The sequence below is a fragment of the Ascaphus truei genome, unplaced genomic scaffold (genome assembly GCF_040206685.1).
Source record: "Ascaphus truei isolate aAscTru1 unplaced genomic scaffold, aAscTru1.hap1 HAP1_SCAFFOLD_2441, whole genome shotgun sequence".
Classification (NCBI taxonomy): Eukaryota; Metazoa; Chordata; class Amphibia; order Anura; family Ascaphidae; genus Ascaphus; species Ascaphus truei.
Genome location: NW_027455367.1, coordinates 10,500 through 34,678, shown reverse-complemented (window position 1 = coordinate 34,678; position 24,179 = coordinate 10,500). Strand labels below are relative to the sequence as shown.

Below are 24,179 nucleotides of genomic sequence, written 5' to 3'. Positions count from 1 at the left end.
TCTCTTTACATACTTTCCCCCGTCTCCACAGCGCGGATGCTACGCGCTGGCCAATCACAGAGTGAGGGCTCGCTTGCGATGGGCCGGGGGGGAAACGGTGAATATGCCGAAGGACAGCTGACAGGGCCGGATATCCCCTGCAGAGATAGGCGTTCCCCGGACCTGAGTAGCACCCCTCCCCACTCCCACAATGTTCCCAAGCACTCCACCCCTCCACCCCCCACCAACCAGATTCATTTGTGTTCAGTCTGTAACAGTGAATTACCAGCATCGCACACAAAGGAGACAAGGTAATACATGTATAACATGGTATGTTCCATAGTACCTGTCTTTCCTCACATAGTGTATCTGTTATGTAAGCCATGTTAAGTTCCAGGCAGTAACAGGTTAATCTATGGGCCAGTGACCCCCCTTCTGCTTCCCTTGAAAGTGAAGGAAGGTAGGTGGTGACTCATGGCCTGTATAGCCCCCTTGGAGGTGGGTATAGTCCATGAGCCCGCCCCTTCCAGAGTTTTCTAGGGGAGCAGCTAAAAGTTAGTGAGTCTTTTCTTTGCTCCTCAAGTAGTGAGGAAAGAGCTATCAGTCTTCCCCATTGCGGGGAAAGCATGCTTACTCTAGGCCGGCTGGCCTAGAGACCACCAAGATTGGGCCCATGATACCGGGCGAGCAACATCTAGAGGTCCTGAGACTGCAGAGAATATGCTGTAAAGAGAATCTGTGCAGAATGAGAAATAAAGCTGCTTGATCACCAAGACTCTGCCTGGGTGTCAGTTACTGGGCAGGAGGGAGACTGAATGCAGTGATGGGGGCCGATATCTTACCCCTAGGATCCTATCACGGCTGGAGGCGCTGTACCAACAAACTAAAGCCTCTCCTATTGTCCTATTGCCCTTTACAATCGCGGCCACTCAGCTTTCCTGGAACAGGAGGTATGCTTCAGCACAACACAAAGTTAGTAATCAGTGTATTTCCCGGAGGAGGGGGGAACAGGGTTACACATGCATCACATTTCACACAAAATAAAGGTTTACAAACACTGTGAAATATGTTGGCCACTTTTGCCACAATACGATGGATCTTGGAGTTAGAGTCCTCTGTGGCGCTGCTGCTTTCACTCGTGCTCAGTGCAATGCAGGAAAAATATAAAAACGTAGAGAAACAATATGGAGTAACACACTTTGTTAAGGATGCTGTCACCTCTGTGAAAACGGTAACGCTAGATGCGTTACAGAAACAGAGATTCTTACTAGATATAAAGATATAAAGAAGCATCCCATCAAGGCAGAGGCGAGCAAACTTTTTATGCTGAGCCCCCCTTTTCATCCATTACATTTCTCGCCCCCCCCGCCTGATGTAGTAAAAATCACATGGCGTCAGCGCACATGAGCTGGTTCAGCCAATGAGGGCGAACCAGCTTTGTGACGCCCCCGCCACGCGTCTACAATCTCCTGCAGCCAAGTTCACAAATCGCTTGGGCTGCAGGCGTGCGCGGAGGCAGTATACTAGTATTGGATCAGTTTATTTTTTTTCTGGTAATGTTTTTTTTCTGGGCACAAAGGCAATCCATTTGAGGGGGCATTCATCCACCTCTTTGCTACCTCCTTTCCGTCTCTAACCCCCCCTCCCCCCCCCCGTTTTTTTGCTTTCCCGAGTGTCATCCACTCCTCCCTGCCAGATTTATGTATTATTTATTTATTCCCATGTTAAATGTTGCCCAGGGATCAGGGATCCCCATAACCAAACTCAAGGGGGGTACTGATGGATCTCCACTGCTGATCAATACTCTTAAGTGACCCCCCTGACCCAAAGAATAACCCTTAGCCCCCCAAAACTCATCCTCCTCCCAAGCCCCTCAATTCTGCCATCTCTGCCTGATCTTCATCCCTCCGTTTAGCTGGGAGGGGAGGGGGGGGGGGGCGCTCTGTTGATCTCTTCCTGGTCCTGCTGGAGCTCCCTGGGGATAGGTGATCATGAGGCAGAGGCCTGCTCTGGCTCCTCCAGGTTTTGGAAGGCCCTGCTACCAGTGGGTGTGCAGCTCATTGGTCTGAAAGGGGAACCACCTCCTCCCCCGCCAGAACTTCCCTCCCCTCTCCCCCAGAAGCTGCAGCTGGAACATCAATCACTCCACGGTGCCGGCCAGACCTCCAGCGCGTTTGGTGCCACGGCGCTGGGGCGTGCTCCTCCCCTGGCCTCTTTGGAGCCATTTCTCTTCAGCCGCCGTACCTCCGCAGCCCCCGTGCGCATCATCATGTTGGCCGCCAGATAGGGTGACCTGACATTCAAAAGTAAAAACCAGGACACATCAAAAAAAGTATTTATAACACAAATTACATCACTTAAAAAGAAATATGATATTTGTCTAATAGCGTCCCCATTTATGCTGTATTATTAATCTCTCCCCCCGCCACATCAGGACCTCTCTCCCCTCTTCCACAGTCTCACACTCCTCTCCCCCAGTCTCTCCCTCTCCCAGTATTTCTCACTCCCTCTCCAGTGTCTCTCTATCCCTCCCCTCAGTCTCCACCTCCCCCACTCTCTCTTTCCCTCCCCCCACTGTGTCTCTCTCTTTCTCCCTCCCCCCAGTGTCTCTCTCACTCTCTCCCTCACCCCAGTGTCTCTCTCGCACTCTCCCTCCCACCAGTGTCTCTCTCACTCCAGCCTGTGTGTCTCTCCCTCCACTCAGTGTTTCTCTTCCTCCCACCAGTCTCTCCCGCAGTGTCTCTCTCATTTTCCCTCCCCCCAGTGTCTCTCTCTCCCTCCAGCCAGTGTCTCTCCCTCCCCTCAGTGTGTGTGCCTCTTCCTCCCACCAGTGTCTCTCTCTACCTCCCCCAGTGTCTCTCTCACTCTCCCTCCCCCCAGTGTGTGTCTCTCCCTTCTCTCCAGTGTCTCTCTCACCTTCCCCCAAGGTGTCTCCCCTCCCCAATCTCAGTGTCTTTATCTCCCCCTCCCCATGTCTCTCTTTCACCTCCCCTTCCCATGTCTTTTTTTTCACCCCCTCCCCATGTCTCTCTTTCACCCCCCTCCCCATGTCTCTCTTTCACCCCCCTCCCCATGCCTCTCTTTCACACCCCTCCCATTTCCTTTTCACACACCCTCCCCATGTCTCTTTCACACCCCATCCATTTATTTTTCATCCCCCCTCCCCATGTCTCTTTCACACCCCCTCCCCATGTCTTTCACACCCCCTCCCCATGTCTTTCACACCCCCTCCTCATGTCTCTTCACCCCCTCCCCTTGTCTCTCTTTCACCCCCTCCCCATGTCTCTTTCACTGCCCTCCCCATGTCTCTTTCACTCCCCTCCCACCTCCCCATGTCTCTTTCTCCCCCTCCCCATTTCTCTTTCACCCCCCTCCCATTTCTCTTTCACCCCTGTGACGATAGCTTATCACAGGTTGTAATTTACACCAAATACTGGGTTTGAACTGAACGAGGCTTAGATATAATAAAGTATATTTATTCCTTTGGATAGGTGAACACACGAAATAATACAGTAACAGACAAGAAGTACACTTACTTTGGGGATGGGGGATGAGAAGTATGTTGCATAGCAATTCTCTCGCAATCAGGTAACAATTCAGATGATATCAGAAGACAAAGGATAAAGGGTGGACAACAGTTTATAAGCCTTTTGTAACCTTATCCTTAATATTAAGTACAGGTGATTGGTCTTCAATTACCTCTAGCCACTCATTAACGTGGGAACACATTTTGATACATGCCCCCCTGCTAGCTGGTACATGCGCATTAGAACTTTGGGGTCTCATTTCTGTAGCCCCTCATCTGCATCAGGAATGCCAGCTAGTCTACCAAATTGGATTCCTGGCAGGATATTCTTTGTTGTAAGGTGTTAAATGGGACACTTAAAGACTGCTCTGGTTTGAGCCGTCTCTGCCCCCAGGTAAACAGTGAGGGTGACAAAATCCTTTGAACAATACTTAAGTCCTAGACATTGGGTCGCCTTTCTGGCCATATGCTACCCTGGTATGCAAAGGAATTTCCTCTGGGTTTTATCCATACCTTGGCACACAGCATTAAAGATAAAACACAAACATATTAAAATATCCAGTTCCGTTGGGTCCAGCGGGTCCAAACTTCCCAGTTCTCAATGCCGGAACTGGGACACCCTAGGGTCCAATTTGCGACTTGCTACGACCTTCGGAACCGGAGTTACACAAATACACTTAAAACCGTTTCTCATTTTAATACAAAAAACTCCGCTGTAAATTAAATCACGGTTTTTCACTAAATCCCCATTGAAAACAACGGGCTCCGAGCCATAGACTTTCAATGGCAAACCGCCACCGTTGGCGGCTATGGGAATCCGCCGCCATAGACTTTCAACGGGGTGACGCCGCCGTTGAAGTCAATGGGGGTTTTCCGCCATAGCCGGTCAATGGAGATTGGCCGCCATTGGAGTCTATGGGAAAAGTCCCGAACTTTCAAGGGGGTCCATACTCTGTTGGGTTGGTCCAAGAGGGTCAAGGATGGTTCTGCAGCGATGCCGGAGCAGTGACTACAGGTACCCCAAACCCTGATCCTCTGGACCCTCCGGAACCGGAGCTATGGATTCCTAAATTTCAGCTCTTCACACTTAGCCGTTTTCTTGAGCTGTTTCTGCCGCCGCCATTGGAACCTATGGTGCGACCCGCTCTTCTCCGTTCGACCCTTATCGGGGGTCCAGGATTCGGGGACCCGGTTGTGGTCGAGTGGGGGGAGGTCTAGGAACTAGGGGCAAAAAGAATTTTATTTCTATGTGCTCTAGAACTGTTTATTCCCACGCCACTTGTCGTTGAACTTGACTGCTAAGTGATCAAAGCTCTCTTATTGAAAATGTATCCCCTTTGTGGTTTTGCGGTTTGGACGGCAGCCAACTCGTTCCTGGAAAGCTCCTTCAAGGATTCTCCATTGAAGTCAATGGGCCCATTGACTTACAATGGGAAACCGCCGCTCCTCCTCTCGGACGCCATCTGCTGGTCTTCACAGGAAACAGGACCCAAACAGCAGGATTCGCCATTGAAACACATGGAGCTCCAATGGCAGCCTATGGGACCCTGCAAAATGGTGCCTGAAAAGGCAGGAAAATTACACAAAGGGCTATAATCATTAAAGAACTATTAACCCTTGTACTCCCGGATGGATTCTAGTGTGTGTGTGATGCAGACACTGATTAAACCAGATATTACAATAAAACATGGGAACAGGGGAATACACATTTTCATGTCATAACAAGGGTTAAATCACATTTCTGGACCTCAGCCCAGTTAACCCCTTGTCTCCCTGGTGAGGTCAGGGGATGGCCAAATGGGGTGCAACCCCTTTAATCCCGGGCCACCACCTTTCTCCCTCTACAACCCCCTCCCCATGTCTCTCTTTCCTTCCCCTCCCCATGTCTCTTTCACTCCCCTCCCACCTCCCCATGTCTCTTTCTCTCCCTCCCCATTTCTCTTTCACCCCCCTCCCATTTCTCTTTCACCCCCCTCCCCATTTCTCTTTCTCTCCCCCTCCCCATGTCTCTTTCACCCCCCCTACCCATGCCTTTTTCACCCCCTCCCCATGTCTCTCACCCCCCTCCCCATGCCTCTTTCACCCCCCTCCCCATGCCTCTTTCACCCCCCTCCCCATGCCTCTTTCACCCCCCTTCCCATGCCTCTTTCACCCCCCTTCCCATGCCTCTTTCACCCCCCTCCCCATGTCTTTTTCACCCCCCTCCCCATGTATTTTTCACCCCCCCTCCCCATGTATTTTTCACCCCACTCCCACCTCTCCATGTCTCTCTTTGACCCCCTCCCCATGACACACTGACACACTGACCTTATCATGCTGCATGCAGCAAGGCAAAGGAGGAGCTGCATGAGCTGTGCAGCACAGCGCCACCTAATGGCTGAAAGAGAAGTTGCAGCTACAGGACTGCTTTTCTCTCTGCTTCTGGCAAAATCGCCACCCGCCCGCGCACAGCATGTTTTGGTGTCTGCTGGCCCTTAGACACCGGGTTTAGCCGCCTGCGCCCCACCTAAACAATTTTGCGCGCCCCAGTTTGCACACCGCTGTGCTAGGTGATAATGGCGAAAAGCAGGGTTGCAGACCTGTCTAAGACATGTGAATTTGCTCACAAGTAATATTTTTATATGCTATATGGTGGAGGGTTCTGTTCATTTCACCCACCATAACCTAAATAATGTGTGGTGAAGACCTACCCAAAGTCTCAAATTGCAAAGCCAGTAAAACCTACCTCACACTGATGAGACCCAAAAGGTTGAATCAGCCGTCTGTGAGTGAGTTCACTGGCGTTGCATCTCATCTCGGGCTGTCTAAAACAGCGAGCATTGGCATGGGGGTTCCATGTAATAATGGACTTTAGGCAAAAGGTGGCACTGTGTGCTCATTTTCATGTCATTTCCCAGAATCCCTTGCTGCGGTGGAAGCACTGAATGCCAGAAGATAATGGCAAAAGGCAGGGTTGCAGACCTGTCTAAGACATGTGAATGTGCTCACAAGTAATATTTTTACACACACACACACACACACACACACACACACACACACACACACACACACACACACACACACACACACACACACACACACACACACACACACACACACACAACAACAACAAGAAACTTGACTCTCAAACAAGGTATTCAAGATGCAAGTAGATTGTAAAATATTTAAAACCAGAGACAGAACATGAAACACAGGCAGAGCTCACAAATACACAGTACAGTGCCTAAATATATATATATTGATATCTTTTGAGTAAAATGGTATTTTAGTTTAACTCTTTGGCCAAAGTGTTGTAAGCCCTTGAACCCCTCCAAGGCAGACCATGTCTCAAGGGTCCTAAGACTAATATAAATTCTTAATAACCTGTACATTACGTATAACAATGTTTATCCAAGAGGGCTCAAAAAAGTATCCCCATAGCACCCGGCACTCAATGCTGGAGAGATTATTCCGGACGACAATATTCCAATAGGAAAAATTACCTATTTCAACAAATGTATTGGGAATTAGTGGCCCTTGTATCAAAAAGTCCCAAGAAAATAATAAAGTTTTATTGGTCTAAATACTCATTTAAAAAACACACATATATACATCATTCAAAACTATTAAAATACCCCATTCAGAGGTGGCTAATAGGATCAGTTGTGGTTCAGTGAACTATCTTTCATAGATAGGAACTCTAGTGATTCTCATACATACATTACAGTGATTCATGCCGTGCTGTAAACCATAGAGAGTTTTTCAGAGTATCACCTTATATAGGTTTGTTTAGGCTTGTTGGTGTAACGTTTCTAGCATAAATCAATATATTCCTTATTCATATATATATATATATATATATTGATAGAATAGCCCTATAGATGTGCTGAGTCTACTATCAAAGCATATAATTAGCTTGCAACGTATCTTAGTATATAGCTGTACAGGATTCCCTATACTAATTGTAACATAGGGGTTACATTTGCTACGGACAATCTATGTAGCATATTATGCCTAAAGTATATATATAGAGGAAATAAGGGTGCCTAATGGCATTATGCACCCCCAAAAGTACTGCGTGATCACAGCGGGTCACGCGCCGAGTCAGTATCAGGACTCGGCAAAGAATACAAGCCTGTCTTCTCTCTGTGCGGCTGTTCAGAGAGAAGACAGGCTTGTATTCTTTGCCGAGTCCTGATACAGACTCGGCGCGTGTCCCGCTGTGATCAGCACATCTATAGGGCTATTCTATCAATATATATATCAATATATATATATATATATATATATATATATATATATATATATATATATATATATGAATAAGGAATATATTGATTTATGCTAGAAACGTTACACCAACAAGCCTAAACAAACCTATATAAGGTGATACTCTGAAAAACTCTCTATGGTTTACAGCACGGCATGAATCACTGTAATGTATGTATGAGAATCACTAGAGTTCCTATCTATGAAAGATAGTTCACTGAACCACTACTGATCCTATTAGCCACCTCTGAATGGGGTATTTTAATAGTTTTGAATGATGTATATATGTGTGTTTTTTAAATGAGTATTTAGACCAATAAAACTTTATTATTTTCTTGGGACTTTTTGGTACAAGGGCCACTAATTCCCTATACATTTGTTGAAATAGGTAATTTTTCCTATTGGAATATTGTCGTCCGGAATAATCTCTCCAGCATTGAGTGCCGGGTGCTATGGGGATACTTTTTTGATCCCTCTTGGATAAACACTGTTATATGTAGATACCTTTATCCCTTCAGAGCACCTGCTTATCTGAATTTTGAATATTGATTGTTATATAATTGGATGGGCGGTCTCATCCCCTTTAAAGTTTTGTGATAACCTGTACATTACCAGAAAGAATGATTTATAATAAATCTCAAAATTAGTTGCATAGTTCTAAGTCTGATTGAAGCTCTTATTAACCTGTATAATACCAGGAAACGCACTCTGTATTAGATTTGTCGCAATCAAACTGCACGCAAGTTCCCATGAGTGTGGAAGGTGAGATGGAGTGAGCTTTTAACCATTTAAAAGTGGGAGGGGGTGAGCTTTAAACTTGGGAAGGAGGAGCCACCCTCCAAATCAGCTAGGAACAGCTGAATAGAATTGCAAAACACACAGAACCCTACAAGCTCATATTGAACTCCCAAAATAACTCAGTAGCACTCCTCTTTGAAACTTGTACGCATATATATATGTTGTGGTTATTTTGGGGGTTCAATATGAGCTTGGCCAAAGAGTATATATATCTATATATATCATATATATATATATATATATATATATATATATATATATATATATATATATATATATATATATATATATATATATATATATATATATATATATATATATATTTAGGCACTGTACTGTGTATTTGTGTCATTGGATGTAGCACTGGGCTCTGTCTGTGTTTCATGTTCTGTCTCTGGTTTTAAATATATATTGCCATGCTCAGTAGCACTCCTCTTTGCCACTTGTACGCATATATATATATATATATGTTGTGGTTATTTTGGGGGTTCAATATGAGCTTGTAGGGGTTCTGTGTAGATTGTAAAATAAACTTCTTTGCTGGATGTGGCGGCTCCATTCTCCCATAGAATATCTCCACACAAAATCTTCAAAATGACAAAAAACTAAAAAGACACAGCGTACCAGCGTGCCAGCAATGAATGGTAATATGTGTAATATAAAACACACAACAAATACATGAACTTACATTTAAAAAGGTAAAAGTGGAATCCACAAATTCCCCTGAGGAAGTGCGCGCAGGCGCATGAAACGCGTAGGGAAGTTCTTTTAGAGCTGTCTGTTGGTGAAAGAAGACGTGCAGTTGATCCAGGCTTGAAGTTGGGGAGGGAAAAAAACGCTGTTCCAGGAAGTCCTGCCTTCCAGTCACGTGACATCCGCCTGGAGGTCCCGCCCCACAGTGACGCGGCATCCATCCGAGGCAGGGGAATCACAGGAAGGCGCTCCGGCCACCACTGCAGTGGACGAGCAGCACGGCGTTTATCTCCATTGCCTGTTACAAATTGACATCTTGTGAGTAGGGTCCCAATTTTACAATATCTGGACCTGGCGATTTTCTAGTCTTCTGGAACCCTTCATTTATGTTGTTTTAATAAATTAGCGTTTTATCACTATTAGCCTTGCTAATGTTTGTCTAGTTTGTCTGTCTTGTTTTGTCATTAGTGTTTTGGGTCATTTTGTCAGTTATATTAGTTTGACATACTGCACCATAATTTTGTTTGTTGTTTCTCCACATAACCCTTCATGCACGGTGGGAGCTGCACAGCATTTCTTCCATCGTCTTTGCAACAGAGGACTTTGTTGGGACTTTAATGATATCGTTTTGGACTTTCTATATACTACTGAACTTGTAAGGCGCCGGTTTTCTTTTTCTTTACTGTATCTAAGTGTCTGATTGTGCAATCAGCACTCACCTGGCGGCCTAATTTCACCTAGACTAGGGTTTAATATTTATTTCACTATTTATAGCGCTGTTTTCACACTGTCTTTTTCTTTGTTGTAACCACAATTAAGAGGTAATCTAAGAAGCTAAAAAAACAAACCATTTTAATCTTTTTTTTGTTTTAACACATGAAGCCTTTCATTACCTTTATTGAAAAAGAATTACCTAAGCTTACAAATCGATTGGTTCTACTATGATTGATCAGCAAAATCCTGCTTTCCAGGGTTCACTAAATGGCTACCTTTCAGTTTCAAATCAATCCTTCAGTCAGTGTAACTCAGCAGCTACAATGTATTCTTACATTACTGAGGTGACATTATCTATTGTTGCAGTTTGCAGCTCATACTGCTGGGAATATTGGCAACAAATGTTCACAAACAGGAAAGTGTTACAAATATCTTGCACTTCTGAGGTGGGATAAACCCTGCTATAGAAATCAAAGGATGCTCTATAATAAAACTCATTAAAATGGCATTAAGAGTTGAATTTAAAAAAAAAAAAAAAAAAAAAGTGGTAAGTATCATCTAATACAGGAGTATACACCTGCTTACACCACACCCCTGCTCGGCTCCGGCGTCAAATGACGTTGTGGGGTCATGTGGCATCACGTTGCCATGGCAATGCAACATCACGTGACGTAATTTCACGCCGGGATACCATGGTGACGCGTCCCGAAGACCAGTTAGGAGAAGTTACAGACCTTATTTATTTTAAACGCCGGGGGGGTGGGGGGGGGGGGAGGAAGTGCGGGACCTCTGAAACTGCCGCGCACCCCCCACCACCCCCCCGGAAAATCTCGCGCCCCCCACCCCGCAGATCTAATACTACAGAACTGATTTATTACGAAAAAACAAACAAAAAAAACACACACACACACAGGATATGGCTTGGTTTGCTCCATTAAGGCGTGCCTTACCGATTTATATATAACCCCAAAGCACACTGGCTTCCAGAGCCACACAGTATTCTCCACTCAGGTAAGATAATCTGGTTGTTTATATGTTTGATCTCACTGTAATAGATGTATTCAACCCTGTCTCCCTCGGTTGAGCATCTTTTCAAGATAGATAGATAGATAGAAGCACAGATCACTTGTTTTGCCAATCTGATAGTGCTGACTTTCTTCCCACACCCTATATACAGTATAAATATATACAGTGTGTGTGTGTGTGTGTGTGTGTGTGTGTGTGTGTGTGTGTGTGTGTGTGTGTGTGTGTGTGTGTGTGTGTGTGTGTGTGTGTGTGTGTGTGTGTGTGTGTGTGTGTGTGTGTGTGTGTGTGTGTTGAAGGAAAATGTCGGTAAATAAACACACAAAAATACATTTTTTTAAAGTGGCAATAATGCTTGTTGCTCACACTGACCTTTCAAACATATTATTTGCATCAGTTCATATCACGTTGGTCCCAGGGCGCACTGCCCAGCGACAGGGTTAATGGCTGTTGTGTCCAAACCAGGGAAACGAAACCTTCAGACACGCTCCTCCCTGCCTCATACCCCCCTGCTCACCTCTCTGACACACCTGTGCACAGGTGGGACCCGAGAGGGAGGGAGACACCTCCCCTGGAAGCGACAGGGTTAATGGCTGTTATGTCCAAACCAGGGAAACGAAACCTTCAGACACGCTCCTCCCTGCCTCATACACCCCGCACACTGCTCCCAGCTCACCTGTCTGACACACCTGTGCACACCATGGAGAGCAGCAGCTACCCGCGCCAGCTGCACTCACCTGTGGCCGGGGCCCCCCCGTTCTACGGCAACCAGGGCTATGAGCCGCTGAGGGAAGAGCTGATGGAGTTTCGGGGTGTCTCGGGGGAGCAGTCCCAATCCACGGTGCTGATCATGGCCAATGACCCGCCGGTGCGGGATCACATCGTCTGGTCTCTCTTTAACACCATCTTCCTCAACTTCTGCTGCCTGGGCTTCTTTGCGCTTGTGTTCTCTGTGAAGGTGAGATTGGGGGGTGACCTGCACCCCACGAATCTGACCCCTCACACACAGAGTACTGACCCTCAGACCCCCCCCCCCCCAAGATCTTGACCCTCATACCCCCGACACGCCTTCACAAGAGTGACCATCTTACACAAAATGCAGACCCGTGCACCCTAAAGTACCCCCTCACACCCTAAAGTACCCCAAATCCTGACCTGTGGTTTCATCTTCTGTAAACAGAGGATCCGTGCAGGGTGTGACCGGGGGGGGGGGGGGGGGGGGGGGGGCTTGCAGTAAGGAAGGAAGTGACTTTACCATGCGGGAAGAACACCCCCACACAGAGAGGACTGAGACCATCAATGAGGAGGAGGGTGACAGAAAAAGACAAACATTTGAGTCAATTCATTCAGTGCTTCCTATCCATCAGCACAGGCGGCTCAATCAGTGGCAGAGTCATTATAACCGAGCTACCTGTGCTGAAGCAGAGATATCCTTAAAACCTGACCTGTTGGTGGCCCTTGAGGACTGCAGTTGCCCACCCCCTTCCTTTAATGCATCGTTGGCCCTGCAGGCACAGATAGGGTGGCACCGCACATGCTTGTTGCATTAATATTGTCCCTTTTCTTACGGCCTCTCCTCCTCCCCCCCTCCCCCCCCTCCCCCCCCCCGCAGTCTCGGGATCGGAAGCTGATCAGAGATGTGAGCGGGGCCACGAGTTACGGATCCACCGCCCGCTCTCTCAACATTGCTGCCACCGTGCTGAGCATCCTCACGGTCGTCATCATCATCATCCTCGTGGTGACCGGGGTCATCACAGCGGTACACCATGTCAATTCTAATCCTGATCCCTACCCCTTTGGGAAATGAATGAGGCTCTGCGGTTGGGAGCCCCCATGCTGCACAGCATTTCTTCCATCGTCTTTGCAACAGAGGACTTTGTTGGGACTTTAATGATATCGTTTTGGACTTTCTATATACTACTGAACTTGTAAGGCGCCGGTTTTCTTTTTCTTTACTGTATCTAAGTGTCTGATTGTGCAATCAGCACTCACCTGGCGGCCTAATTTCACCTAGACTAGGGTTTAATATTTATTTCACTATTTATAGCGCTGTTTTCACACTGTCTTTTTCTTTGTTGTAACCACAATAAAGAGGTAATCTAAGAAGCTAAAAAAAAAACATTTTAATCTTTTTTTTTGTTTTAACACATGAAGCCTTTCATTACCTTTATTGAAAACAAATTACCTAAGCTTACAAATCGATTGGTTCTACTGTGATTGATCAGCAAAATCCGGCTTTCCAGAGTTCACTGAATGGCTACCTTTCAGTTTCAAATCAATCCTTCAGTCAGTGTAACTCAGCAGCTACAATGTATTCTTACATTACTGAGGTGACATTATCTATTGTTGCAGTTTGCAGCTCATACTGCTGGGAATATTGGCAACAAATGTTCACAAACAGGAAAGTGTTACAAAGATCTTGCACTTCTGAGGTGGGATAAACCCTGCTATAGAAATCAAAGGATGCTCTATAATAAAACTCATTAAAATGGCATTAAGAGTTGAATTAAAAAAAAAAAAAAGGTGGTAAGTATCATCTAATACAGGAGTATACACCTGCTTACGTAAACCCCCTACTCGGCTCCGGCGTCAAATGACGTTGTGGGGTCATGTGGCATCACGTTGCCATGGCAATGCAACATCACGTGACGTAATTTCACGCCGGGATACCATGGTGACGCGTCCCGAAGACCAGTTAGGAGAAGTTACAGACCTTATTTATTTTAAATGCCTGGGGGGTGGGAAGTGCGGGACCTCTGAAACTGCCGCGCAACCCCCACCACCCCCCCGGAAAATCTCGCGCCCCCCACCCCGCAGATCTAATACTACAGAACTGATTTATTACGAAAAAACAAACAAAAAACACACACACACACACACACACAGGATATGGCTTGGTTTGCTCCATTAAGGCGTGCCTTACCGATTTATATATAACCCCAAAGCACACTGGCTTCCAGAGCCACACAGTATTCTCCACTCAGATAAGATAATCTGTTTGTTTATATGTTTGATCTCACAGTAATAGATGTATTCAACCCTGTCTCCCTCGGTTGAGCATCTTTTCAAGATAGATAGATAGAAGCACAGATCACTTGTTTTGCCAATCTGATAGTGCTGACTTTCTTCCCACACCCTATATACAGTATAAATATATACAGTGTGTGTGTGTGTGTGTGTGTGTGTGTGTGTGTGTGTGTGTGTGTGTGTGTGTGTGTGTGTGTTTTGAAGGAAAATGTCGGTAAATAAAGGAAAATGTCGGTAAATAAACACACAAAAATACATTTTTTTAAAGTGACAATAATGCTTGTTGCTCACACTGACCTTTCAAACATATTATTTGCATCAGTTCATATCACGTTGGTCCCAGGGCGCACTGCCCAGCGACAGGGTTAATGGCTGTTGTGTCCAAACCAGGGAAACGAAACCTTCAGACACGCTCCTCCCTGCCTCACACCCCCCGCACATTGCTCCCAGCTCACCTCTCTGACACACCTGTGCACACCATGGAGAGCAGCAGCTACCCGCGCCAGCTGCACTCACCTGTGGCCAGGGCCCCCCCGTTCTACGGCAACCAGGGCTATGAGCCGCTGAGGGAAGAGCTGATGGAGTTTCGGGGTGTCTCGGGGGAGCAGTCCCAATCCACGGTGCTGATCATGGCCAATGACCCGCCGGTGCGGGATCACATCGTCTGGTCTCTCTTTAACACCATCTTCCTCAACTTCTGCTGCCTGGGCTTCTTTGCGCTTGTGTTCTCTGTGAAGGTGAGATTGGGGGGTGACCTGCACCCCAAGAATCTGACCCCACACACACCTAGAGTACTGACCCTCAGACAGCCCCCCCCCAAGATCTTGACCCTAGTACCCCCGACACGCTCCCACAAGAGTGACCATCTTACACAAAATGCAGACCCGTGCACCCTAAAGTAACCCCCTCACACCCTAAAGTACCCCAAATCCTGACCACCTACCCCCAAAATACAGATCCCCACACTCCAATATGTTGACCTCCCCAAGATACTCAAGGTCACCCACAGGATAAACACTCCTTTACACCACCAAAATCAGCCCTGCAAATGAGAACTCTGCTTCTATTTTATAACCTTGGCTTGTACACCCCAATAACTTTACTCTCGTGAACCCTAGAGCCCCCCCCCCCCCAAAAAAAAACCAGACCCTAGAATCATACAAATGTACAAGCTCCCACGGGACAGAGATCCTGACTTCTGTAATATAGATTTTCCTTTCTGCAAACAACCAACTGTGGTTTCACCTTCTGTAAACATAGGATCCGTGCAGAAGAGTACGGGGGGGGTGGGGGGGGGGGGGTAGGGGGGCTTGCAGTAAGGAAGGCAGTGACTTTACCATGCGGGAAGAACACCCCCACACAGAGAGGACTGAGACCATCAATGAGGAGGAGGGTGACAGAAAAAGACAAACATTTGAGTCAATCCATTCAGTGTTTCCTATCAGCACAGGCGGCTCAATCAGTGGCAGAGTCATTATAACCGAGCCACCTGTGCTGAAGCAGAGATATCCTTAAAACCTGACCTGTTGGTGGCCCTTGAGGACTGCAGTTGCCCACCCCCTTCCTTTAATGCATCGTTGGCCCTGCAGGCACAGATAGGGTGGCACCGCACATGCCTGTTGCATTAATATTGTCCCTTTTCTTACGGCCTCTCTCCTCCCCCCCCCGCAGTCTCGGGATCGGAAGCTGATCAGAGATGTGAGCGGGGCCACGAGTTACGGATCCACTGCCCGCTCTCTCAACATTGCTGCCACCGTGCTAAGCATCCTCGCGGTCGTCATCATCATCATCCTCGTGGTGAGCGGGGTCATCACGGCGCTATACCGCGTCAATTCTAATCCTGATCCCTACCCCTTTGGCAAATGAATGAGGCTCTGCGGTTGGGAGCCCCCATGTGTATGGGACAGTAGTGTTAGAAGGAGCCCCCTCATACATCTGCTGTGTGTGTATCAAAGCAGAACCCCCTCCCACTGAAAAAAATAAATACATGTTTTTCTTGTCATTGTGGTTACAATTATTATATATATATATATATATATATATATATATATATATATATATATATATATATATATATATATATATATATATATATATATATATATATATATATATATATATATATATATATATATATATACACAGTGTCACGTACGACCCCCTGCTAGCACGCGACCTGTATACGGGACAAGGGTTAATACCGACGCTCGCAAGCGCACCCACTCTTCACCTCCGCAAAGGTCCGTCAAATGGACAGTATCCCCTCTTACAGGATCCAGGATCAATACACAACCCGCAAGCTGCCCCACTCTTCACCCCCTCAAGGGTCCCTCAAATGAGTTGTATCTCTCCTCAAGCCGTCCCAATATACCACCGCCACGAACAGCGCACAAGTGAGCACGTGACTTTAGATATGCAACCAGGGTTAACACACAAAGGCTTCTCTAGCAACCCCCCTTTCTCGTCTGCAAGGAACCAGCGAGTTAGTATTAACCCCTACTCAATTGCACATCATAACCATCCACTGCCACCACCTGAGGTTATGCAGATATGATAAAAGATCTTAGACTAAAATATCCACCAGGGCCTTAGGTCCCTGTTTATGATAGGAAAAACTATGCACTCTAACACACAATCAGTTGTAGTAACATGTGCCTGAATTTAGCAAGTTATTCTCTCCAGCGTGCACAAAGTTCATTCAGAGCCCAAAGCATTACTTATTAAATGGTTTAATATATATAAAAATACAGTGCTTGAATTACAGAAAAGGTATTACAAAATAAACATACAATTATAATATAAGGCAGAACAGCTTCTTAAAATAAAAGGGGTAAAACAGAAAATCCTATACAGTACATTACCACATACTATGGACTTTTCCCAGAGAGGCACTGGTTCAGAAGATGAGGTCTGCCATGCTATCCAAGCATGCCCCTGGTCAGATCTGACTTGTAACAAACTCCCCCAGACTTAGATACAATACTTTAAGGCACAGTCATCACCCCACCCCTTTCTACAGAATACTTTGAAGCTGCTCTTCTTTGATTAAAACAATTGACACCTTGAGTGGGCTATCCAGGATGGACCCCCGCCCAGAGTAAGTTCCTTTGAAATTCAGAGCAGACAGAAAACAGTCCTGACCAGTTTCAAACCCAGCATTTGGTATTTTGTACACACGTGTAGCTCATTAACCCCTCAAGCACCAAAGGGATTAAAAATACCCAATCTCTCATGACATTATCATGACATCTCCCTCCTTAAGATGAGCGAAGGGACTGGCTTACACGCTAGTTCCGCGTTCAAACAAATAAAACCTTTACCATTTCCTCTGGGTTCCTAGGGATGACAGGCTGTAATGGGAAGCTCTCTCCCCCCCTTTGGCACAATCCCCCTTGAACACCCCCCTGAGGTATTCTGTGATGGCAGGCTGTACTTGGAGACCATCTTTGCCCCCCCCACTCCAATACAACCTCTGTCAGTCACCCTTCCCTGATCCCCAGTGTGCGTCAGTATCTGGAATTGTTCAGCGGATTCCTGGGCTAGTTGGGTCACAGCGGTCTCATATTGGGTAAACATCTTGCCAAGATCATTACCTAGTAACATATTAGCAGGAATAACATCAATTACTCCCACCTCCCACACTCCCTGCCCAGTGTCCCAATTCAAGTATACCTTTGCCACTGGCAAAACGTGGCGGCCCCCTCCCGCCACCCCCATATGCAGAGTCCTTCCAGAAATGATTTCCTCAGGCCGCACCAGTCCTGGTCGCACCAGGGTAAGTGTAGCGCCCGAGTCTATCAGTCCTTGGGTGAGTTTCTGCCCCACCAGGACTGGCTGCAAGTGGGCACCGTTGTTTTTTCCTTGCCCAGGTACCACACAGGCACCTAGGTGCACTCCTGAGGGGCGAGCCCCTCCAGAGGCAGTTGCAGGCCTCTTCTTTTCTGGGCAGTTGGTGCTGATGTGCCCCAGCTGTTGGCAGGCAAAACACTGACGGGTATCCCCCTGTCTCGGTGTGCCAACCGCCCCTCCTAAAGAAGCCTCAGTTGGTGTATCAAGAGGAGGTCGGGGTGTTTCCTCCAATCTACCCCCCTTCCATTTTGGGAAATGCTCCATCCGTGGTCTTGAAGGGCTAGAACCTCTGCTGCTTGGTTCGGGCAATGCCCTCTGGAGCTTGGCAAATTCCATCTGTTGCCATAGGCCTGCAGCGCCTCTCGTCTCTGCAGCTGCTGGCCGTTCTCTTTCTGCTGCACATCCCGCAGCACATCCCGCAGCGACATGTTCTGAAGCTGATCTTTCTCTCTCAGCCTCACGCTCTTGGGACTGGGTGATGAGCTGCAACTGCATTCCCTCATCTACTGGTCCCAGGCACTCGTGGGCGATATCCAGGTCTACACCACACTCACTTCCACTGCGGGGGGCATCCTGGCACAGTGTAGCATCTTGCCCTCTATCATCTTCCAGCAAGACTTGTATGCGCTCTTCTTTATCTTTACCCAGACCTTGGAGATCACGCTCCTCACACAGAGCCATCAGTGTCTCTTTTGTCTGGCGTTGGTATAAAGCAGCCATATTCTCTACACTTTACTCAAAATAAAAAGATAGCGTAAGAAAAACAAGAGGGGGGGGGAACGAAACTGTCTGCTTGTATGTTTTATAAAAATAGCACTGAGTAATAGCTTTGGGGTACTGAGCTGTGATCTCTCGCAAGACTCACACAGGTCAGTCACTTTTTAATGTTTCGTTTATCCCACAGGCGTAAACGCAAACCACTAAAAAGCTCTGATATTAACAAAATTACAAATTGTTATCCCACCGCTATGCCACCATTTGTCACGTACGACCCCCTGCTAGCACGCGACCTGTATACGGGACAAGGGTTAATACCGACGCTCGCAAGCGCACCCACTCTTCACCTCCGCAAAGGTCCGTTAAATGGACAGTATCCCCTCTTACAGGATCCAGGATCAATACACAACCCGCAAGCTGCCCCACTCTTCACCCACTCAGGGGTCCCTCAAATGAGTTGTATCTCTCCTCAAGCCGTCCCAATATACCACCGCCACGAACAGCACACAAGTGAGCACGTGACTTTAGATATGCAACCAGGGCTAATACACAAAGGCTTCTCTAGCAACCCCCCTTTCTCCTCTGCAAGGAACCAGCGAGTTAGCATTAACCCCTACCCAATTGCACATCATAACCATCCACTGCCACCACCTGAGGTTATGCAGATATGATAAAAGATCTTAGACTAAAATATCCACCAGGGCCTTAGGTCCCTGTTTATGATAGGAAAAACTATGCACTCTAACACACAATCAGTTGTAGTAACATGTGCCTGAATTTAGCAAGTTATTCTCTCCAGCGTGCACAAAGTTCATTCAGAGCCCAAAGCATTACTTATTAAATGGTTTAATATATATAAAAATACAGTGCTTGAATTACAGAAAAGGTATTACAAAATAAACATACAATTATAATATAAGGCAGAACAGCTTCTTAAAATAAAAGGGGTAAAACAGAAAATCCTATACAGTACATTACCACATACTATGGACTTTTCCCAGAGAGGCACTGGTTCAGAAGATGAGGTCTGCCATGCTATCCAAGCATGCCCCTGGTCAGATCTGACTTGTAACAAACTCCCCCAGACTTAGATACAATACTTTAAGGCACAGTCATCACCCCACCCCTTTCTACAGAATACTTTGAAGCTGCTCTTCTTTGATTAAAACAATTGACACCTTGAGTGGGCTATCCAGGATGGACCCCCGCCCAGAGTAAGTTCCTTTGAAATTCAGAGCAGACAGAAAACAGTCCTGACCAGTTTCAAACCCAGCATTTGGTATTTTGTACAAACGTGTAGCTCATTAACCCCTCAAGCACCAAAGGGATTAAAAATACCCAATCTCTCATGACATTATCATGACACACAGTAATATGTAAACTGTTACATCAGTATATTATCATTAAGAAGTGCAGGTCCGCCTCCTTGCTGACACACGCGATCCTAAATTGGGTAGTTTGCCGTCTGGAGCAAATGTGAAATTGATGCATTTTTCTCATTTATGAATAATGTTGCCAGAAATTGTGACAATCTATGCTTTAAAATCCGCGAACAACATTATCCGTTTCTGGGCGCATTTTTTTTGCCCATGAGGTTGGCAAATATTTGTTGCCACGTTTAGTTTGGTGACGTTCACAGTTTAGTGACATTTCGCGATCTTTGCGAAAAAGTTATACAATTCCAAAACTTTCTTTTTATACTTGGGCATAAACACACCACCAATGATTATTGGTGGACCATTGGTAGAGGAAACTAACATGGATGGCTATGTGAGAGATTAATTTCTGCTTCAGAATATGATGGAATTCATTGATGATGATAATAGGATCATGGATATAATGAGAGGACTACCACCAATTCCTCAATCATGATTAGAGATGAAAATACCCAGGGATCCCTGGTGTGCCGGTCCTTATGACGTGGTCGCTATGTCATGGGTCCCCTGGTGTGCCGGTCCTTATAACGTGGTTGCTATGTCATGGGTCCCTGGTGTGCCGGTCCTTATGACGTGGTCGCTATGGCATTGGACCCCTGGTGTGCCGGTCCTTATGACGTGGTCGCTATGTCATGGGGTCCCTGGTGTGCCGGTCCTTATGATGTGGTCGCTATGACATGGGACCCCTGGTGTGCCGGTCCTTATGACATGGTCGCTATGTCATGGGACCCCTGGTGTGCCGGTCCTTATGATGTGGTCGCTATGTCATGGAGCCCCTGGTGTGCCGGTCCTTATGACGTGGTTGCTATGTCATGGGGCCCTGGTGTGCCGGTCCTTATGACGTGGTCGCTATGTCATTGGACCCCTGGTGTGCTGGTCCTTATGACATAGTCGCTATGTCATTGGACCCCTGGTGTGCCGGTCCTTATGACGTGGTCACTATGTCATGGGGTCCCTGGTGTGCCGGTCCTTAAGACATGGTCGCTATGTCATGGGGTCCCTGGTGTGCCGGTCCTTATGATGTGGTCGCTATGACATGGGACCCCTGGTGTGCCGGTCCTTATGACATGGTCGCTATGTCATGGGACCCCTGGTGTGCCGGTCCTTATGATGTGGTCGCTATGTCATGGAGCCCCTGGTGTGCCGGTCCTTATGACGTGATTGCTATGTCATGGGGCCCTGGTGTGCCGGTCCTTATGACGTGGTCGCTATGTCATTGGACCCCTGGTGTGCCGGTCCTTATGACGTGGTCGCTATGTCATGGGGTCCCTGGTGTGCCGGTCCTTATGACATGGTCGCTATGTCATGGGACCCCTGGTGTGCCGGTCCTTATGATGTGGTCGCTATGTCATGGAGCCCCTGGTGTGCCGGTCCTTATGACGTGGTTGCTATGTCATGGGGCCCTGGTGTGCCGGTCCTTATGACGTGGTCGCTATGTCATTGGACCCCTGGTGTGCCGGTCCTTATGACATAGTCGCTATGTCATTGGACCCCTGGTGTGCCGGTCCTTATGACGTGGTCGCTATGTCATGGGGTCCCTGGTGTGCCGGTCCTTAAGACATGGTCGCTATGTCATGGGGTCCCTGGTGTGCCGGTCCTTATGACATGGTCGCTATGTCATTGGACCCCTGGTGTGCCGGTCCTTATGACGTGATCGCTATGTCATGGGGTCCCTGGTGTGCCGGTCCTTATGACATGGTCGCTATGTCATGGGACCCCTGGTGTGCCGGTCCTTATGATGTGGTCACTATGTCATGGACCCCTGGTGTGCCGGTCCTTATGACATGGTCGCTATGTCATAGGACCCCTGGTGTGCCGGTCCTTATGACGTGGTCGCTGTGTCTTGGGGCCCTGGTGTGCCGGTCCTTATGACATGGTCGCTATGTCATGGGGCCCTGGTGTGCCGGTCCTTATGACATGGTTGCTATGTCATGGGACCCCTGGTGTGCTGGTCCTTATGACGTGGTCGCTATGTCATGGGCCCCCTGGCATGCCAGTCCTTATGATGTGGTTGCTATGTCATGGGACCCCTGGTGTGCCGGTCCTTATGACGTGGTCGCTATGTCATGGGGCCCCTGCCGTGCCGGTCCTTATGACGTGGTCGCTATGTGATGGGGAACATAAAGAATTAAACATTTCATTGTCACTCATGCAAAATTTGGCTGACCTATTACCCTCCGAAAGCTAAAGTTGGGCACTGGCCAAACTGAAACATTTGGTGATGGTGATTAGCACATACTTGTGTTTGATACAGGAGGTCCCATGGACCCATTTGTATTGTATTGTATGTCTTTATTTATATAGCGCCAAAAGTGTACTCGGCGCTTCACAAAGAATACAGCACAGGGAATTATAATAATATAATAACTGCAGCAAAATCACACAATCGGAAAGGAAATCCCTTCCCCGAAGAGCTTACAATCTAAGGAGTGATGTCTTCATGCTAATTGTATTGCAGTTGCTCAGGCTGGTCAATGTTTCACCTGGTCCTTCCCTTTTTCTGATCTGGCCCCTGCAGTTGAAGAGCCCCGCACAGGGGGGGGTCCCGTGTAATGGAGCGAGGGCGTATAATGCCGCACTCAATACATACACGGCTTTGGAAATGGGCATGTTTAACCCTGTACATTCCAGAGGCTAGCAACACATCGCGATGTGATTCTTTGGACCCCAAGCACAGCTGTATGAGCTGTATGTGGCGGTGCTATGGGAAAGAAAATATTGTAACACAAAAGGACAGAGAAATCCCAACACAAGCACTCTGATCACATAAAAAATATATCACAAAAAGTTTATTGATCATGCAGTAAATAACAAGAAAAAGCAAAGAGAAAAAAATAATAATATATAACATACATGCATACAAACGGGGATCAGACCGTCCCAAACTAATATCCCTTGCATGATGTGTGTAGAAAACCCTAAATCCAGTAACAGCACAACATGTGTTAAAAAGGGGGAGAGAGGAAATCCTAAAACTCACAGCGGGAATCAGAAGATCCCACAGAGAGTAATGAGCGGCCGGTCCCCAAAGAACAACCGGAGGGGCAGATGGTAGTAAAGTGAGACTGATGGAAAATAGAATATGGCTCACTAGTGCACTAAGAGCGAGGGCATGCACAGGAAAAGGGCAGCCCCAAACCTCGTGCACTACACACTGTGACAGAAAGTGGAAAGTCAAGTAAACCCTATAAAGCAAACTATCCGCACGTGAAAATATATTCACACATAATGAACACATAACCTCCAAATAGGGTGTGCAGGAAAACTAATGCCAAAAGGTATATAATAAAACAATCCACATGGGGGTCAAATAAATCACATATAATAATCTCACACAAAAAAATATCTCAGACCCCACATAGGCTTAAAGGTACTAAGCGGCAGAGATGGTATTGTGGGGACAAGAGGTAAATCAAATGCAGCTTCAAAACGGAATCGTACTCCCAATAATGGGGGAATACGTCTGGATGCAGAGCAGCTGGCAGTATAAGGCAGTCAGGGTGGAAAGGGAATCAAAGTGAAAAGTCAGTGTTCATATCGCCAATAAATCTCCTGCGTCTCCACCCAGATCATCAGGATTCCTTCCTAAGGTCTGCAATTTTATTTATTTATTTATAAAATATTTTACCAGGAAGTAATACATTGAGAGTTACCTCTCGTTTTCAAGTATGTCCTGGGCACAGAGTAAAACAAATAATACATGGTTACAAGTACAGTACATAAATGAACAAGGTATACATTATATACAAGACATTGCATGCACAGTTAAAGAAAATATATATTATGAGCGTATGAAACAGTTACAGACCAGGTTAAAATGTGAGACAGCCTTAGATTTGAAAGAACTTAAGCTGGGGGTGGATATGAGAGTCTCTGGTAGGTTGTTCCAGTTTTAGGGTGTACGGAAGGAGAAGGAGGAACGTCCGGATACTTTGTTGAGCCTTGGGACCATGAATAGTCTTTTGGAGTCTGATCTCAGGTGATAGGTGCAATAGCCCGGTAACCACCGCAAGCAGCCTTTTAGGCTAAGGCCCCGCTGCACGCGCCCGCCTTGCTTGCCGGCGGCGCGTGCAAGTTACTGCACCGCGATTTGCGGTCTGCAGATAACTTTTTTCGGCGCAGGGGGACGTAATCAAAACGGGTGGGGGGAGAGTGTTCAAAACACAGAG

The 24,179-nt window shown here is 46.9% G+C and overlaps 2 protein-coding genes and 1 long non-coding RNA gene across 4 annotated transcripts; 2 read left to right on the top strand and 1 right to left on the bottom strand.

The window, feature by feature from the left end:
- Positions 1–1,665: 1,665 nt before the first annotated feature.
- Positions 1,666–11,598, bottom strand: LOC142481064 (uncharacterized). Of its 2 annotated transcripts, none has more exons than XR_012795514.1 (3): positions 9,240–9,645; positions 3,516–5,066; positions 1,666–2,272 (listed from the first exon to the last, which is right to left on the bottom strand). It is a non-coding gene; the product is annotated as an uncharacterized LOC142481064 (long non-coding RNA). The 2 variants fall into 2 exon arrangements; XR_012795513.1 differs by lacking the exon at positions 1,666–2,272 and adding an exon at positions 11,354–11,598 and having other exon boundaries at positions 3,425–5,066; positions 9,240–9,542.
- An 11-nt stretch (positions 11,599–11,609) lies between these two features.
- Positions 11,610–13,100, top strand: LOC142481063 (dispanin subfamily A member 2b-like). The gene is made up of 2 exons (XM_075582736.1): positions 11,610–11,939; positions 12,594–13,100. The coding sequence occupies exons 1-2, from the start codon at positions 11,682–11,684 to the stop codon at positions 12,786–12,788; spliced, it is 453 nt and encodes a 150-aa protein (XP_075438851.1). The 5' UTR covers positions 11,610–11,681; the 3' UTR covers positions 12,789–13,100.
- A 1,328-nt stretch (positions 13,101–14,428) lies between these two features.
- Positions 14,429–16,010, top strand: LOC142481062 (dispanin subfamily A member 2b-like). Its single transcript, XM_075582734.1, has 2 exons — positions 14,429–14,745; positions 15,680–16,010. The coding sequence occupies exons 1-2, from the start codon at positions 14,488–14,490 to the stop codon at positions 15,872–15,874; spliced, it is 453 nt and encodes a 150-aa protein (XP_075438849.1). The 5' UTR covers positions 14,429–14,487; the 3' UTR covers positions 15,875–16,010.
- The last annotated feature ends 8,169 nt before the right edge of the window (positions 16,011–24,179 follow it).